The sequence below is a fragment of the Hyaena hyaena genome, unplaced genomic scaffold, assembly GCF_003009895.1.
Source record: "Hyaena hyaena isolate Hyena2069 unplaced genomic scaffold, ASM300989v1 scaffold_101, whole genome shotgun sequence".
NCBI lineage: Eukaryota > Metazoa > Chordata > Mammalia > Carnivora > Hyaenidae > Hyaena > Hyaena hyaena.
The window spans coordinates 1101555-1120724 of NW_024080733.1; the positions used below are offsets into that span (position 1 = coordinate 1101555).

A 19170-nucleotide genomic window follows, 5' to 3' on the forward strand; every position below is an offset into this window, starting at 1 on the left:
ACCAGAAGTTTGTAAAGAATGTGACTTCCGGTAGACCGCATCCCTGGGAGGGGCTCCCCTGAGTGACCACGGGCATCAGGGCAGACATGACCGGGAGAGCCTGGACCTCACGCACGCACGCACAGGAGAAGATTGCTCCCTCGAATTTCAGGGATTTGTTTTTCGAATCAGGTTGAAGCCCTCCAGGGAAAAGCACGAGTTCTGTCTTTGGGCTGTTGAAGGCTGGGTGCCTGAACCTGGCCAGTCAGGGAAGGCGTGGCACTCACCCTTTGGAGGCATCGGCCGCAACAGTGACGCTGACATCTGGACGTGGGGACAGGCATTGAAGGAGAATCCGCAGGCACATTCAGCCGTCCGTGCTCAGGAGGGCCTCCGAGGGCCGATCTTTCCCATGTCTGTCTCTTTGTCGTTATATCTCAAAGGCACCACAGTGATGTCCTTTCCCCACTAAAATACGTGCAGAGAAGGAAGGCATCTTATCAGTTGTGTCCAGACATTGGAGTTGCTTTCTGTGGTGACTTCACAGCCCTGCAGAGCCCCGAGCAGCTCTGCCCTCCGCGGAGGGTACGGAAGCAGGCAGTGAGGCGGGTGCTGACGCCAGCCGGGGCGGGTGGTGGTCAGGCTTCTGCTAAGGAGTCATGTATCCATGGCACATCTTAAAGGCACATTTACTTCTGTAATAAGATCTGCCTTTTTGAGCTGCCTGGTCTTTAAATATTTTTCACGTGGAGTAGGGGGGTGGTGTGGATGCTGGAGTAGAGGGGTTTGAACTGACGTTGTGGTGGCTTTTTAACAGCTGGGAAAATGTGCGTGTGGACACCCAGCTGCCGATGGAGGCCGGACGGCTCTTGGGTTTCTGAGAAGGGGTCACACACAGTCTTCCTGAGCCCCTGTGGTCCGGGGCACCGGGCACCCTGCAGGCTGGGAAGGGAAAACCTTTGCTGTCACCTATGGGTGCCTGAGCCCCCCACACCCCCAGGGACACCCACAGTGACCCAGCGCCGAGAGGCACGTCCCTTTCAGCTTTTAAGTAGATGCCAACCTGAGCCAATCCACTTTTTGGAAAGTACGCATATTGGTTGTGATTGCGTGCTTGAGCCGGGCACTGCTCTCCTGTCCTCGGGAAACGTAGCGCACAGTTTGGGGTCGCCTATCGCCCGCAAACTCCCTCTGCAGCAGGAACAAGGGGACCCGTTAGTAGCTCTCTGCTGGTGGAATTTCTGGCCGTCGTGGGGAGGAAATTCCTTGACTTGGCAAATTCGGGCTTTAAATACATTTTTGCCCAAGAACCCTGTACTTGTTACATTGTAGTGGAGGCTGCCATGGCCTTGAACATGTACACGGGTTCTTCCACATTCTGAGATGGTTCTGACTCAGAAACGCTCTGACTCCAGACTTCATCCTTCCCGCAAGGGGAGACTTTTCTAGGGACTCCACTCTGGCCGGGGGAGAGGAGGAGGGTGCCACGGAGGACCCACATACCCCATTGTGCCATTCTGTAGCATCTTGTTCTCTGCCATTTTGGCATCGATTCACGCGTCAGGGCCGCCATGGATTTGCTCTGTTACATATTCCATTAATTTGCATGGTTGGTTTCCGGTCTTTGAGGAGACACATGGGGGGCTAGGGTGACCCATCTGAAGAGGACGGTGCCACGTGCAGTTCTTTGTGTGCCACGTGGAATCACAGTGTCCACAAGGGAGGTACCTTTCCAGGTTGATAACACTGCAAAGTCAGGTGAAGTGTGTGTGTGTGTGTGCGCGCGCGCGCGCACGTGTGCACGCCAGTCAGAAGACCTCGCTTGCATCTGGGAGTGCATTAAAGAGAGATTTAAGTATTTTTTTTTAATGTTTATTTTTGAGAGAGAGGGAGCGCTCCAGCAGGGGAAGGGCGGGGCAGGGGGGAGACGGACAGAAGACCCAAAGTGGGCCCCGGGCCGTCAGCACAGAGCCCGTTGCAGGGCTCGAACCCACGAACCGTGAGCTCATGACCTGAGCCGAAGTCGGACGCATAACCAACTGAGCCGCACGGGCACTCCAAAGGGGGATTTAAATTTCATCTAGTGCTGGACTTGCTTGTTCGCCGTGCAGGAAGGGGAACGGAAAGCTAGCGAGATTTCATAAATGATGGTCCAGCCAGCCGGCAGGCTATACCCATTTCGTCTCACATGTACGTTTTTCCTCTGCAGAAAGGTACCTGGAAGACCATGAGCTGGTGGTCCAGGTGGAGAGCACCCTGGCAAGTGAGAGCAAGTTTTTATTTAGGAAGAATTACGCAAAATACGAGTTTTTCAAAAATCCTACGGTGAGTCTCTTTTCTCTTTGGGTTCGGGGTTTGGGACTCTTGAAATCTTCTGGTGGATACTGGGGACTGATAGGAGAAGTGATACAGTAGCAGATGGGAACCTGAGTTGCTATTTCACGGAGCAGTACTTGCCCTAAACCTCATCTCTGGTGCTTTAACTACATGCCTGAGTCCTGGCCGGAGGTAACTGGTGCCTTCCTCTAGGTAACAGAGGGAAAGGGGGTTAGCCTCTGGGTCAAGAGAGATGAGGGGCGGCTTTTTCAGTTAGAGCAAGAGCTCATGGTTAGATAGGAACAAATCGGTTAAACACTCAGCAGAATAAAACCTCATTATGCTCTGCAGATAGCAAATAATACTGTGCGGTTTGTGGAAGTGGGCATTTCCAGACACACTGGGTTGGTCTTCTCGATCTTCCTTTCCTTTCTGTTGTTGGGGATGTGGGGGCCACTACTAGTCCAGTGAAGTATCAGCTCCGGGAGACCCCTGGCTGCCACAGCATGGGCTCCTGTCCCGCGTCACGAGGCTGAGCAGCCATGACGTGGGCAGAAGACCTACGGTCCACTTCTGGCTCAGGTGGTTTAGCTGCCTTTTTTTTTTTTTTAAATTTTTTAAAATGTTTTATTTATTTCTGAGAGAGAGAGCATGAGCAGGGGAGGGTCAGAGAGAGAGGGAGACACAGAATCTGAAACAGGCTCCAGATTCCGAGTTGCCAGCGCAGAGCCCGACAAGGGGCTCGAGCCCGTGAACTGTGAGATCATGACCTGAGCCGAAGTCGGACGCTTAACCGACTGAGCCACCCAAGGGCCCCATAGCTGCTTTTTTTTTTTGCTTAACAGTTAGAAATTTGATAACTGATTTTTCATAATGCACCAAAAGAGACTTTTTCACATCTGTGAGTTTTGAGGTCTGTCTCATGACGCTCACTGAGTCCTGGCGGCGTGGCGGCCATTTGCCTTGCTGTGTGCTGGAGGCGGGAGGCAACATTTAACATGACGGATCCTCCAATCCCAAACTTACCGTTTAAGGAAACAGTCCAACCTGTAGAAGCAGGCGTTTCCATCGCGGGATAAGGGAATAAGGACAGTGTTTTCTTTTCTTTTCTTTTCTTTTCTTTTCTTTTCTTTTCTTTTCTTTTCTTTTCTTATTTTATTATTTTATTTCATTTTTTATTTATTTTTATAATTCCATTTTGCTTCATTTTATTTTCTTTCATTTTCTTTCATTTCATTATTCATTTTTCTTTTTTTTTTAAAATATTTTTATTTATTTCCAGGAGAGAGAGAGAGAGAGACAGCGTGAGCAGGGGAGGGTCAGAGAGAGAGGGAGACACAGAATCCAAAGCAGGCTTCAGGCTCTGAGCTGTCAGCACAGAGCCCGATGTGGGGCTCGAACCCACTAACCGCAAGATCATGACCTAAGTGAAAGTCAGACGCTTAACTGACTAAGCCACCCAGGCCCCCCTCATTATTCATTTTTCTTATTTTATTTTAGTTTTTAAAAATTTTAAATTTTATTTCTTTTCTTTTTTTTTCCGGAATATATTATTTATTTTTGAGACCGATAGCATGAGTGAGGCAAGGGCAGAGAGAGGGAGACACAGAATCCGAAGCAGGCTTCAGGCTCTGAGTGGTCAGCACAGAGCCTGACAGGGAGCTTGAACCACGAACTGCAAGATCATGACCTAAGCCGAAGTGGGACACTCCACCGACTGAGCCACCCGGGTGCCTCTCTCTTAATTTTTTTTTCACGAAAGACCGTCACTTTAAATACAGACGGACGCCCGCATGCCCATAGGCATGCTTGCAGTACTGGCACACCTGGGAGGAAGCTTCCCCCCAACTTTTCAGCTAACCTTGACTATGTGTGCTTTCCCATTTCCCTAGAATTTCTTCCCAGAGCAGATGGTGACTTGGTGCCAGGAGTCAAACGGCAGTCACAGCCAACTTTTGCAGGTACTGGGCACGGAGAGACTGGGCCGAGCGGGTGGGTGGAGGTCCTTATGCCATGGTGGCTCTGAGAGCCTTGACGGGGCTGCGTTCTTCACCCCTTTTGGCCTCGGCCCCTGCTGGCATTCTGAGTAACGAGAAATGAATGTTGACCTGGGAAGCGTGTGTGCAGCCAGGCTCCTTGCAGGCGAAACAAGCGCTTGTAAACAGGATAAGCTTTCTCCGGATGGGAGGGAGGGCAGGAGGGAGAAGTCCCGGGCTGGCGGTCTCCTCGAGGCTCCGGGCTCCTCTGGGGCACGGGTCCCGGGTCCGGCCACCGCCCTGGGAATCTCTACATACTGAGTCCACTTCACCGTGAAAAAGGACAGGGCTGCCTTTAAAGTCTAACATGTTGTACATCGTACATGCTTTTGTACCTGTCTTAATGGCCCCTGGGCCTCCTAAAGTCTGTTTCCAGGAAAGCTTGGCCTTCCCGCAGCCCCCTCCCAGGGCAGGGAGGCTCCGGGGGCCCCCGCACCGGCTGCTGGTCCCACTCATCCAGGGAGGTCGGGTAAGGGACTAGTATTACTGCAGTGCCCCCCAAAATGTGTCCATTTATAGCATATTCAGTGAGAGAATACACCACTCAGGGCAGTCAGTACTCTCCGGGTGGCATCAAATAGCAAAGACACCACTAACATTTAGTCTCTACAACATTCTGCCCCCTGCCCTTCTTCTGCTCGCTGGATCACCAGGTCTGTTTTCAGCTCCCGAAAGGTGGGGGCTCCAGGGCTCCGGTGTCCGTTCCGGAGCCCGCCGATGTAGTGTCACCCGACCTTGTGCGCAGTGAGGGTGAGATGGCTCATTGCATGGTCTGAGGCGGCTGGTTTGCACAGTGGGGGTGCACGGGGATCTCTTGAGGGGCATTACAATGGTGTCCACTGGCCTGTCCCACCCGTGGGAGGAGCCGTGTCCTCTCCCAGTCCACTGGGGAGGACCCACCGAGGTCACGGCCCCCACTTCGCTCCCAGACCGGGCTCTTGACCTCTGTTTCCGAGACAGAAGGATGCGCTGCTCGTGGGATTGGCTAGCTGGGACAGTGGCGTCACCTAAGCGTTCCTGGAGCGATCGTGCGATAGCACGCTTTTCCCTAGACGGGCTCGGTCCACACTGTTCCCGGCACTTCCTGTCCCCTGATGATCAGACTGGCCCGTCTTCTGGGAAATCCATGCCTTCATGGTTTCCATCAGTGTTGAAAAGGTCCGCTGGCTTGTGTGTGTTCAGATGCTAATTATGTTTCCCGCCACAGCAAGCCAGGCCGAGTTTTAAGATTTTTGAAAGGAAAATTATCATTTGAAAATGCTTGGTCTGACCCAAGAAGGGTGTTTATGTAATTAAGCAGATGTCGGGATGTCAGCGAGGCCAGTACGACACACCTGCACCAACGTGTGGCCGCGTTGTCCGACTTTTAAAACTGCTCTTCCGCAGAACTTTCTCAACTGCAGTAGCTGTCCTGAAGTCCAAGGGTTTTTGCATGTGAAGGAGCTTGGGAAGAAGTCGTGGCGAAAGCTGTACGTGTGTTTGCGGAGGTCGGGCCTTTACTGCTCCACTAAGGGGGCGTCAAAGGTGAGTTCGTTGTTGGTTTTGGGTTGTTTTTTTTTTATTTTTTTATTTTTTATTTTTATTTCTAGGAGAGAGAGAGAGAGAGACAGCGTGAGCAGGGGAGGGTCAGAGAGAGAGAGAGTCACAGACTGAAACAGGCTCCAGGCTCTGAGCTGGCAGTCAGCACAGAGCCCGACGCGGGGCTCGAACCCACGAACCGCGAGATCATGACCTAAGCGAAAGTCGGACGCTTAACTGACTAAGCCACCCAGGCGCCCCATTAATGTTTCTTTTGAGAGTGCGAGCGAGGGGCAGAGAGAGAGAGTCCCAAGCAGACTTCACACTGTCTGTGCAGAGCCCGGGGCAGGGCTCAACCTCACAAACTATGAGATCATGACCTGAGCCGAGATCGAGTGTCAGACGCTTAACGGACTGGGCCTCCCGGGCCCCCCAAAGGCAAGTTTTAAAGCCACCCCCGCCTCCGTCACCCCAGGCCAGGAGTGTTGAGAGTGGACTCAGCTTCGCTTTAAGGTGCGCTGGAGGGTCCTCCGAGCTCGTGATAACTTGAGAGGCTAACTCCGAGCTCCAGGCCGGCTCTTCTCTCCCAGAAAGCAGGCGACAACACAGACAACACGTCATTGCTGGTCCCCCCCCTGCCTCCGGCCCCTGCTGGCCAGCCTCAGCCCCCCCTCGTGGCTTGGGAACAGAGCCTCCCTGGCAGCCTGCATCCCCGAGGTGCTGCCTCCATTTCTGTAGTTTGCAAGTGAGCATCCAAGCTGGCCGTACGGACGGCCAACTGGTTGCCACCAGTCTCATACACGCTAATGTAGGTATTTTGGGGAATGCGTTGGACTTCTGCACGATTTCCAGTGGGAAGAGAAGGTGAGATGGAGAAAACCAGATGCAGGTCTCCAAAGAGAGTTGGGGCGCTGGGGGCTCACCTTGCTGGGTTGCCCGCGGTGCCCATACACAGTCCTGTCTACCCTGTTCTGATGACATGCCTGCAGCAGAGGGCGCTCCTCAGAGAGCACCCCCAGGGAACCGCAGTCTGCTCCCTTCCTGCTGGGAAGGAGGGGGGAGGGGCTGGCGGGGCCCCAAGCAGAGCGAAGGGGATTCACGGTGAGGGCTGGGTGACTTTGGTCTGAACTTGGTGCTTACTTTACACAATGGTTGCACCCTGTGGACGGCAGAGAGGAAGGAGATGCACTGAGCGTGTGCACAGACGTTGACGAACGCATGACGTTGTTTGCTCTTGGCTGTGCCAGAGACGTTCTCCCCTGTGACTCTGACCCCCCTTTTCCCAGGAGCCCAGACACCTGCAGCTGTTGGCGGGCTTGGAGGACAGCGGCATATTCTCCCTGATCGCCGGCAGGAAGCAGTACTGTGCGCCCACCGACTATGGCTTCTGCATAAAGGTGCCCGACCCGCCGTGTCCCAGGGCTGCCCCGCCCCTGCCCTGCCCCGGGGGCTGCCGGGCACCAATGGCATTAGGCTGCAGACTTGGGAATCAGACAGCAAACTCCTGCCTTGGGGTGGGGGAGGATTGGTTTATTTTCCAACAGTTTTCCAGTGGATTTACTCATCGCTCTGTACTTACGATGTGTCCATCCTTGAGTAGCTGGCGAATCAGGGAGAAGCAGAGAATATGATGGATAATGCATGTCGATGGGCTCAGGGGCTTAGTGACCTGCACCCCATCACGTGGGTGGCCTCCAGGGTACCGAGGGAGCCCATACTGTCTGTAGGAGCTTCTAGTCAGCAGGATAGTGTGTGTGCCCATGCACTGTCCTGTCTCTGTACACATGTGTGTGAGAGAGCACATGTTCACATATATTTCAGCGCATGCACACGCACACCCCCATGTGAACACACAGATATACATACATACGTCCACGTGCATACACACACATACACATCTGCACACACCTACATGAACACAGAGATGCACAAATACACATGCACACACACACATGCAAGCGCACCTACATCAGTACAGGGAAGCACACACATGCATACATGTACACATACATATGCACACACAAACCCGTGCATACACATGCACACTCATACACAATATGCACACAAATACATGCACACACAAAGCATGTGCACACACATCTACACCTACATGAATACAGATGCATGCACACACACACGTAACATGCACACATGTGAACACACCTACACATAGTATGTGCGCCAACGTGAATACAGATGTGCACACACATACACATAGTATGCACACGGATGTAAATACAGATGTGTGCACATGCACACACGTGTACACATGCACACTTGGGCATATGTGTGCTCATGCACACCCACCCCTGGAGAGGCGTGGTGATGTTGGTCACCATCACGGCAGTGCTGTTTCCTGCACGCTAACTGTGCACGAGGCGTTCTGCTCAGGAACCCCCTCCGCCGTCTCCTGCATCTTCCCAGGTGCCCAGCAGTGGGACTGGAACCAGCCCCAGTGCTCACATCTGGCCGCCTGGAGTCCCCCAGCCAGGCTGACTGCTGAGCCCAGGCTCCACCCCATCCCAAGGACAGGTCCGGGAGTAGGGGGCACGTTGCTCCCCAAATAGCAGCTTCTGCTTCACCTGGTGAAGCTTCTTGGGGTCTTGAGTACTAGGAGCCCTAGGCCCCGAGGTGCAGGGGAGGTGCCACGAGGGCGGCCTCGGGAAGGGCTGCAGCGGGTGGTGGGGGGCCATTGAACCTCCAGTGGCTGGTGTCTCCCTTCCCCCGCCCAAGCCTGTAGTGGTTCTCCCCCATCGCTAGGTAAACCCTGCTGTCCCTGCACGGTGGCAGCTGTAACGGTGAGGCCCCGCCTACCCCAGGCTGCTCGTCCCCTCCAGTCCTCTTCTCTAAGGTGACACCAGCCCTCTCAGGGCCACCCGTGGGCCATCCTTGGGGCCACTCAGATAGGCCCTCGGGGGCTTCTCCCCTGACTGGCTGAGCACCGCAGGGGCCCTTCCTCAGCTGCTACCTCGGTCCTCCTGGGAGGTGACCGGACATCTCTGCACCCAGGCTCTCTTGTCGAGACCAGCCTTCCCTCCGCAGAGCAGGACGCCCCCTGTCCCCGTGGCACCCACCGCCTTGTCCTGGGAGGGTTTGCGGGCCTGCGTGTGTTCTCTGAGTCCCCCTCTGGTGCACCCAACCCGGCTGCTGGGCGCCTGCGCTGCTCTCATGCGGGCGTGTTCCACACCGGCCGTGTCACGCTCGCTTACCTCCTTCAGCCCAACAGAGTCCGGAGCGAGACGAAGGAGCTACGGCTGCTGTGTGCCGAGGACGAGCAGGGCAGAACGTGCTGGATGACTGCGTGCAGGCTCCTCAAGGTAGGTAGCCGCTCGTGCCCACGGCCCGGGGCGCCCGCACGTCTGTCCGGACGGCGTCTCGACGCTTCTTATGGAGGCTTCGCGGTAGAGAGGTCAGAGCCATGGTGCCCGGGTGGCTCTCGGTTCAGCATCTGACGGGTGATTCCGGCTCAGGTCATGATCTCACGGTTCAAGAGTTCCAGCCCCACGGTGGGCTCCGTGCTGACAGCATGGAGCCTGCTTGGGATTCTGTCTCCCGCTCTCTCTGCCCCTCCCCTGCCCCCCCCTCAATAAATATTTACAAAAAAATCTTTAGAAAGGTCTGAGCCAGCTTTTGACTCAGGCTCCAGGGACGTCCAGGGACGTTGTGGGACGTTGAGCAGCATCCCTGGGGTCTCCCACGCAGTGCCACCCCTTCCCCCACCCGTGGAGACAACCGGGATCGTCTCCCTACGTAACCAAATGGCCCCTGGGGCGTAGGAGCCAGGAACCGCACAAGGTGAGAGCCGAAGGTCTAGAGAACCGGGAACAGAAAGATCAGACCGGGACAGAGCACGCCGTTTATCAGGAGGCATGATTATTTCCGAGACTGAACGTTGGGCTCTCACCTTCCTGAAAAGCCGGGGCCTCAAGGGAAACGTGGCACACCGTGCAGCTCGCCATAGTTCCCCAAGGACGTAGTGTCTCCTGACGACACGTTCTAGAAGGAATCTGTCCCACTGGACCTCAGAGGGGATAACACCCTCGAGAGCGACTTGATAGCATTTACCAAGATGATTCCACTTGGCTGTTCAGTCAAGGTTAAGCTCGTGACCGTAGAGAACACCTCACTTCCAGTTTCTCCCACAATGTCTCTCTGGGCCCATACACACCTCTCGTGTCTGCACTTTCTACAAGTTAGTTGACCGAGATGAACATCAAGGGGTCTGCAGGAGAAGTTCGTTGGGTTGGCTCTGGCCGACCCCGGCAGGGCGTCTAGGAATCTCTTTACGAGAACCCCAGCCTTCACCGAAGCTTCAGCTGGGCAGAGTCAGGGCGGAGCCACTGACGGAAATGGAGGAGAAGGAGGAAGCATAACCTACAGCCCCTTGGAGATGCCAGAGAACATAAGCTCCAGGGGTGGCATCCGTTAACTTCTTCCCCAGAACCAGATCTTGTTTTATTTTTGCTGCCGATAAAACCATAAACGGATTAAACCTAAAATGTTACTATTATTTCATAACAGGGTAAAGGTTAGCATTGGTACCGGATACCGTAAATCGTAGACGACTCCTTTACGAGCCAGCTTTAAATGTGACTGGATGTCCCTTTAGGGGAACACTCCTCAGTCATAAAAGGAACAACGTTCTCTCGGGATCGTGGGAGAATTTCCAGGAAGTGTTATTAACCGTTAAAAACCAAAGCACTACCTTTGTTGTAGGGGTGCAGAAAGGAAAGCTATGTATGTTGACTCGTGTGCGTGTGAGCATTTGGTAAGAGGGCAGGAGAGGGCACGCCCGGGCTGCTCAGTCAGTTGAGCGTCTGACTCCTACTAATTTTGGCTCAGGTCGTGATCCGAGGGTCATGGGATCGAGCCCGGCATTGGGCTCTGCGCTAAGCGTGGAGCCTGCATCGGATTCTCTGTCTCTCTGTTTCTGTCTCTCTCTCTCTCTCTCTCTCTCTGCCCCTCCCCTGCTCATGCGTGTTCTCTCTCTCTCGCTCACTCTAAAATAAAAAAAAAAAAACAAAAAAAACACAAAAACCTGCAGGAGTGAACAGAGGCACGGTGGGCCCAGACCTGCACGTGGGGGTGGCCGCGAGAGGGAAACGTGGAGCTCCATGTGTTTGTGTGGATCCCTGCATCTGCGGACACGGGAGGAAGCAGGAAAGGCGTGAGCTAGGACGCGGGACACGTGTGGCGCTGTGGGTTTTACGACTTTGGGTAACGCACATGACTCCCGGTAGCGAGGTCCTCCCATCGGGGCCATGCGGGAGGACGTGGGGCGGGCAGGACAGGGCTGTCCTTGCGTGCCAGCGTGACAGGACCCGGCAGGGAAATGCGCAGAGGAGGCAGTGACACTGACAACCAACCGACCTTGTCATTAGCGCTGACGAGAGCGTCCCGTCCGATGTTGGCGTGATGCTCTGAACGTTTGTGAGCACGCGCTGCGGGCCAGACGCCTCGTCACTTCGTACCTGTCCCCTCCTCGTACGGATGTGCTGTCATTGTCCTCGCTGTGCCGATGACACCCCAGAGCCCACGGGGTCCTGCCCACATGCGGCACAGTCAGCACTGGGACCCAACGCCTGGCTCCGGAGCCGGCCATCACACCTTGCCCCCCTCTCTGAGGGCCAGAAGAGGGGGAGGCACGTCCACGTAAGCCTGCGTGTGGCCCCGGGGCCTCCAGTGACCCCAGACTCCACGTCCCAGAGGCCACTCCTTTTTTTTTTAAAGTCTGTTTATTTATTTATTTATTTATTTTATTTATTTTTTAATGTTTATTTTTGGAGAGAGAAAGATCATGAGCAGGGGAGGGGCAGAGAGAGGGAGACACAGAATCCAAAGCAGCCACAGAATCTGAGCTGTCAGCACAGAGCCCGATGCGAGGCTCGAACCCATGAACCAGGAGATCATGACGTGAGCTGAAGTTGGACACTTAACCACCTGAGCCACCCAGGCGCCCCCCAAAGTGCCATCCCTGTGGGAGGCTGGGGGCCTAGACTTCATGGCCACTGTGGCCGGAACAGTGAGCCAGTGTCAGGGTCACGGAGTTGAGTTGTGCCTTCTCAGCTGGTCACGCACCCAGGTGCTTTGCCGTGACCGAGCAGGCTGCCGGACCGCTCCTGATGTGAGAATTCCTTACTTAGCTGCCCCCGCTCCCTGCCCCATCTCAAACTCTCTCGTTCTCAGAGCAGGAAGCGTCATTAAAGCCCAGGTTCTGCATCATCAGCCCCTCACCCCGCACCCCAGCATTCGGAATGGGCTGTATTTTGTTCCAGGGGTTGTGGCCGCTTGAAGCCGGTGAGGGGGTGGGGACATGGTAAAAAGCCTCCTGTGTCCTCAGCTGGCTCCCGTCCTAAATTCCTGGGTGTGAGCAGAGACTTAAGTCCCTCGTCTGTCCGTCTCCCTGACAGGACACTCAGCAAGCCACAGGGAACCTGACCAGTGCTTGCCCTGTGCCAGGTCACAGTCTGGGCGTCACCTTGCCTGGCACCCTCCTAAGTCCTCTGGGAGAGCCAAGATAGCCTTGCACTCAGAACCTAATAGATGCTCAGAAAAATGGAGGTTGTCTGCAGGGGTGTCCTGAGCAGTGCTGAATGACCCCCCGCCTCAGGCTAGCAGGGTCAGCGGGTGGGGCGGGGAGTCTAGAATTCCCTCCGAGAGTCCAGGTCTCCTGCCTCTAGGGGCATCCCCCGCACAGACTGAGGGGTGTGGGCTGCACCTGTTCACAGACGTGGGGTTTTATCTGCAGTGAGGAATGGCAGCCTCCTCCCCTTCCCGCCCCACCAGCGCTAGCCTCAGACTGTCCCGTCCCCCAGCAGGGGGTCCGGTGTGCGTGTCCTTATGCGGAGGGAGCGAGAGGCGCACAGGACTCCGTGTTCTGCAGCACACGTCAACCTGGGGGTCCCTGACGCGCGAGCAGAAAGTGTTGCCTTTTTGCTGGCCCCGTGTGTGCGGGAGTCATTCCTGAATGTGGTTAATACTATAAGAGCGATGCGGGTTGCATGAAAATCCCAGGGCTTTTTTAAGAGGAACACCTTTTTAAAAAACAATTCTATTAAGTATTTTAATGTTCATTTATTTATTTTTGAAAGAGAGAGAGATTGTGAGTAGGGGAGGGGCTGAGAGAGGGGGAGCGAGAGAATCCCAAGGAGGCTCCACGCTGTCAGCCCAGAGTGTGATGTGGGGCTGGATCTCACAAACGGTGAGATCATGACTTGAGCCAAGATCAAGGGTCGGATACTTACCAAGCCACCCGGGTGCCCCTATTTATTTACTTTTTAAGGTTTATTTATGTTTGAGAGAGAATGTACAAGCAGGGGAGGGGAGGGGCAGAGAGAATCACAGGCAGGTTTCGGATGCGGGGCTCGAACTCAGGAACCGTGAGATCATGACCTGAGCCGAGATCAAGAGTCAGCTGCTTAACCAACCGAGCCACCCAGGAACCCACCCCCCATTCTTAAATTTTAAAGTCAAAAGGAAATGTTTACCAAAAAAAACCCTTAAAATTGATTGAAAAATCCAGAAGGAGTGATACAACCACATTTAAAAAAAATGAGTTTCTGTAAGTTTTCAGGAATGTGTAAGCTCTGTGCTGTGCGTGGGGGTGTGGTGGAGGTGTGTGCGGGGGTGCTATGCTCAGAATCAGGGGGCTGTGCGCAGGGGTGCTGCTCCAGGGCTGTCCTGTCCCTCAAGACCCTGCTCGGGCGTGGCCTCTGGAGGAAAGACTTACCCCTCACCATGCCCACGATTAGGGTTTCCTCTCCATTAATAACCGTGTCCCGTCGGCGCTCATCTGGGATCTAGAGGTAGAAAGCACATCCCCAGCTCCATCTGCATCCCTGGAGCAGAGTCCGGCAGCTTGAATGAGTCCTTCTCTGGGCATGACCCTACACCTTTGTGCTGTCTTTGCACAAAGGAAGAAACTGACATTCTCTCTCGCTCGAGAATGTCAAGGTTAAGTGTTCAATTACATTCCAAGAGAAAGGGACCTATGTGTTGTTAGTTGAGCTACCATGGCGTTCAGCACATTAGCATTGCAGAGGAGGCTGCTTGCTGACAGGGTGCACGCTGCCTCTGGACAGGCAGGAGCGGCCCCTCGCCTTAGTGTCAGGACATCTCAGTAGTGTCTCTCCATATACCGTTTTGAAAGGGATCCCTAGATCATTGAATTTAAGCCTTTCATTTTCAACTGTGTTTCAGACTAAAAACTTGCTCTTTAAATTCTAGTTTAGTTGCTGTTTGTCATGTTGGTATAGTTACTGGATTCAAAAATAACATGTACATATGTGAACATACACACTGCACACGTTTCTGTCTAGATAAATACATATGCATATACATGTGTGTGTTTTTAAATCAGACAAGTTCAGAAAGATTTAAGCCTTCTTCATATTGATTCTTTGGCCCTTCCAAATTACCTTGCTTTATTGTCTGCATGGGACTTCTTGCCTCTAAGTCTGACCCAGGCGACATTACCCTGGCTACGTCGGTGTTTCCTGCTTAGTGGTCACACTGCTTTCTCTTCTTGTCTCTGCTGCCTTTCTGAGTCTTTATGCTCAGGGCGGGTCTCTTACAAACATAATGTAATCGACTTTCTTCTCTGATAATCTTCATGTTCTCTTTGGAGTATTTGTTGGGAAGCCTAGCATTTAAATTACTAATATTCGTGCTTAAATCTGCCATTGGCTATTTTCACTTTGTCCTGTCAGCCTGTCTTCTCCATTAAAAAATTTTGGGGGGGTGGGCCTGGGTGGCTCAGTCGATGAAGCATCTGACTTGGCTCAGGTCATGATCTCACTGTTGGTGAGTTGGAGCCTCGCATTGGGCTCTGCTGACAGCTCGGAGCTTGGAGCCTGCTTCAGATTCTGTGTCTCCCCCTCTCTCTGTTCCCCCCTGGCTTACGCTCTGTCTCTCTGTGACTCTCAATAATATGTAAATGTTAAAAAATTTTTTTGGCAGAGGAGACTCCTCAATTATTTTTATGTATTTTTTCTTTATTTTTCTTAAAGTTGATTTATTTTGAAAGAGAGCAGGGGAAGGGCAGAGAGGGAGAGAGAAAATCCCAATCAGGTTCCCCACTGTTGGCACAGAGCCTGATGTGTGGCTTGATCTCACAAACCGTGAGATCATGACCAGAGCAAAATCGAGAGTCGGAGGCTTAAGCGACTGAACCCCCAAGGCGCCCCTGTTGAGCACTTTTATTCTGGAAACGAGGACACCCTGTGGGATTGGAGCTGGGAATGTGTTACCCCCACGCAGGAGATGGGGAGGAAGCCGCAGCCCTCTTGATAACCGTGTCCTCGCTCGACCTTCTTCCTTGCCCATGTGGTGGGAGCCGGGAACTGGAGTGTGGGCTGGGTGGCTGCAAGTGCAGAGGACCCTGCTTCTCGCCAGGGCACAGGTAGCATGAACCGCCGAGCTGGCCGGGCGGTGAGCTTGGTGCTTGGGAAGAATGCTGTTGGGCACAGGCTATGTGCCTTCGAATTCAGATTCCTTTCTTGACCGTGATCCTGAGCGGACTGGCCTCACTTCCCTGTTCACATCCGTGTCAAGCAGGGACAGAAGACACATTCCCTAAAATGGAGACAGCAGCATAAAACACTTGGGACAGTACTTGACCCATAGCAGCATTCGGTGGGGTCGATTGTTCTCGATTGATTGTCACTGCCTGCTTATCCCTTGCCCAACAACGTGGGTGAGCCTGTCGGCCAGTCACGTCTGGGAGGGGGCGGTGGTGACATCACGCAGGGCCGAGGCAGTGTGCTGCGTCACACATGTGTTCGTCGGCCCACAGAGGCGACTGGGGCACCGCTCAGCAGCGCCCTTCACCGCCGCAGGTTCGCCACGTCTGGGGGGCGGGGGGCTCACGTGGCCCCGGTGACAGACTCTGGCCTCTCCCCGCAGTATGGCACGCTCCTGTACCAGAACTACAGAATCCCGCCTCAGAGGAAGCCCTTGCTCCCCTCCTTCTCAACACCAGTGGTGAGTTTCCAGAAGGCATCGCAGTGCTCTGTACACAGGTCGCTTCCGACGAGGCTGCCTGGAGAAGTTCTGGAACGAGCCCGCACATCTCAGGAAAGCCAGTCTACACGGCCCATTCCCCTGCCCAGGAGGCGCGTCTTCCCTCTCGGCAGCATGACTACTGGGGACAGATCCCCCGCCATCCTGTGTGTCCCTCTAGCCTGTTCAGGAAGGTGGCTGTTCAGGGGGTCAGAGGCTGTCCCCAGCACCGGCCGGCTCTCCGAGGAGCCCTCCCCACGTCTGGCTCCTGCCCTGCTCAGCCATGGCACCCCTGGGCGCTGCAGGCTGTGGTGCGGGAGCCTTCCCCAGCGGGACCCTAGAGATGATCGTGAGCATCCTTGTTCCCAGGATGTGCTCCGCTTCCCAAAGTGCAGGAACACTTGGTCCTGTCCAAACCCGACCTTAAAGCTCCGTCGGGTCCCTGCCCTGGAGACGTTGTGGGTCTGCAGGGGGAGCCCGCGCCTCGCCCTGAATCAGGACTTGCTGGCCAGTGAGGGCTGAGCTCCCCGCAGCATTTCCATTCCTGGATGTGTCCCAGTCCAGGCAGGGCACCCGTGAGGGACCCCACCATCCAAGCCCCGTGGCACCGCAGTGTTGGAGGCCACGAGGGGACTGGAGCGTTTCTCCTCCTCCAGAGAAACCAAAGCCATCTTTAGCTCAAGAGCGTCCCCCCTTGAACCCTAGAGAGGGGACGTGTGTCATTCCCATCACCCCTTTCCTAGCCACCTTTAGGACGGTGTCGCCCTCCTGTGTGTGGCTGAGGCCCACCTCCCTACACCGAAAGAACGTGTGGCCTTTCCTTCCAGCGCAGCGTCTCGGAGAACTCCCTCGTGGCCATGGACTTTTCCGGGCAAACAGGAAGAGTGATCGAGAACCCGGCCGAAGCCCAGAGCGCAGCCCTGGAGGAAGGCCACGCCTGGAGGGTGAGGGCAGGCCCCGTCGTGGGTGGCACCCCTGCTGGTCTCCCAGAAGGGTGACCCTCCCTGGGGGTGTCGTCGGTGGGGAGGGTGGCGTCTGAGGCTCAGATGCGGGAAGCGGTTGGTGCGTGGGGCTCCTCTGCGTCCCTAGCGCCCACTGCCCCCACTGGCTCCCGGAGGAAGCGCAGGACGGGTGCAGAGCCCTCTGACCTCCTGGGCCCCCCTCAGAGCTGTTCTTGCTGGTGGGCGGTCTGTGGCCGCCTGTGGGCAGCACGGAGCCCACCCTGACTGGGCCGGGAGGCCTTCCACATCGTGGCTCAACCACTAACCGGCTTTGTGGCCCCAAACGGTCCCTTCCTCGGGAGACTCATGTTCTGATCTCCAGAAATCAGAATATGCCCCTGATTGCAGGCTTCCTGAGATTTACAGACAGTGTATCAACCAGAAAGCTCACTGAACCTGGGCTTCGGGGTGTGTGGGGAACTCCCCGGAGGCCCGTGTCTTCAGGCCTGCCTCCGTTCAGTGGAAAACCCCACGCTTTTCTCCCAAAACTCACCAGGAGTTTCACTGCGTGTGCCTCCCGTGTGAGAAACGAGTCTCTGCTTCAATGCTGGGATCTTACGAATTCCCCAGGAAGCTTCTGTGTTTAAAACCATGGTCAGAGGGCGCCTGGGTGGCTCAGTCGGTTCAGCATCCGACTTTGGCTCAGGTCATGATCTCACGGTTCATAGGTTCAAGCCCCGCGTCTGGCTCTGTGCTGATGGCTCAGAACCCGCTTCAGATCCTCTGCCCATGTTCACGCTCTCTCCCTCAAAAATGAATTAAAAAACATTAAAAAGAACAGCAACTGTGGACAGACACAGAGGGTGGCAGGTGGCTGTTGCTCCGTGGTCAAGGGCCTGGGCATCTTTTCCCGCCCCGGGGTGCATGTGCTCATCCAGCCTCCGTCGTGGCGCTAACCCGGACATTTCCTCCACAGAAACGGAGCACGCGGATAAATGTCCTCAGCAGCCAAAGTCCCCTCCACCCCTCTACCCTGAGCACAGGTAAGCACAGCATGCAGCCTGATCCTTTGCCACTTAAAGAAAAGGAAGCTGCTCCCGTCCCCCACCCCCACCCCCCCGAGCTCCCCCGAACCATCCAGGCCCCACGTGCACCACGAGAGGTGTGGCCTTGAGGACCGGGGCCCCGCGCTGATCACGAGCATGCTGTCAGTGCCTTCACGGAAGCCCGTGCCGCAGACGGCCCAGGACCTTACCTCCCCCCTTTCCCCCCGCAGTGATTCATCGGACACAGCACTGGTTCCACGGCCGCATCTCCAGGGAGGAGTCGCACAGGATCATTAAACAGCAGGGGCTGGTGGACGGGTAAGGAGGCGCTGGCCATGAGGGGGCGTCTGCTGTGGTTCTGCTATGTTGGGCACGTGTTGCCCGAAGATCCGGGGTGGCAGGCAGTCCTTAGAGCCTCCTTTGAAGGAGGAGGAGACAAGGCTCAGGGTCCGCGTGGCTCAGGGTCCGCGTGGCTCAGGGTCTGCGTGGCTCAGGGCGGGCACAGCTAGCGAGTGTGGCCGAAGGGAGGGTTGTAACCCACTCTGTCCACCCATCCATCACCAGGCTCTGCCTCTTTGCTGAAATGTAGACAGAGAACACCGGTTGGGGGGGGCGGTGATATTTCGAGAGAGAGGGTCCATGTCAGCAGGGGAGGGGCGGAGAGAGAGAATCCCAAGCAGGATCTACGCTGTCAGCAGAGAGCCCAGCGTCCAGACTCACAAACCGTGAGATCATGACCTGAGTTGCAACCAAGAGTCGGACGCTCAACCGCCTGAGCCCCCCAGGCGCTCCACAAGCCAGTTACTTTTTGCTAATAAAGCAGTGGCCTTGGAAGAAAACTAGTTCTGCCTACCCCTTTTCACCGTACGCATTTTATCAGCCAGCTTGTGCTGAGAACAAACAGCCACGGACTCTGGTGGCTTCAGGCCACAAAGATGTATCATTTCTCACAGTGGGAGTCGGTGGAGCGGTGTCCTCACCTGGGCCAGCCGGGGGCCAGGTAGGCTGGTGTGGCTGCTGGATGCGGAGGTGGGGCGACTGGGCGCGTGTGCCAGGTGATTAGCCTGGGGTCACTCACCCTGGGGCCGTTACGGGGTCCCAGGAGTAGGAGAGATCAAACCCCAGTGCACAGGTACTTTTAGGAGCTAATATCCCATGGGCCGCCACACCCCCCCAAGCTTTGCTCAGCATGGCCCTGGGAAGGGGCTGCCCAGGGGCTCGGATGTAGGCTTGTGAGCAAGCCTCTGTCCCTGCCACCTCTCTTCTCCCAGCAGGAGACCTCTGGGTTCCCTGCCTTTCCTCTTTTAAAAGTTTCATTACGGAAATTTAAAAAGT

General features: G+C 55.2%; 1 protein-coding gene across 4 annotated transcripts in view; it reads left to right on the forward strand.

The window, feature by feature from the left end:
* The window catches only part of GRB10 (growth factor receptor bound protein 10), a 169070-nt gene that overhangs the window by 138079 nt on the left and 11821 nt on the right, over window positions 1-19170 (forward strand). For all 4 annotated transcript variants that reach the window (XM_039235703.1, XM_039235704.1, XM_039235706.1 and 1 more), the window contains 9 exons: window positions 2189-2304; window positions 4188-4256; window positions 5718-5855; window positions 7136-7246; window positions 9068-9166; window positions 15753-15830; window positions 16676-16792; window positions 17766-17832; window positions 18066-18153. In XM_039235703.1, the coding sequence (XP_039091634.1) occupies window positions 2189-2304; window positions 4188-4256; window positions 5718-5855; window positions 7136-7246; window positions 9068-9166; window positions 15753-15830; window positions 16676-16792; window positions 17766-17832; window positions 18066-18153 (883 nt within the window). The remainder of the gene's footprint in view (window positions 1-2188; window positions 2305-4187; window positions 4257-5717; window positions 5856-7135; window positions 7247-9067; window positions 9167-15752; window positions 15831-16675; window positions 16793-17765; window positions 17833-18065; window positions 18154-19170) is intronic.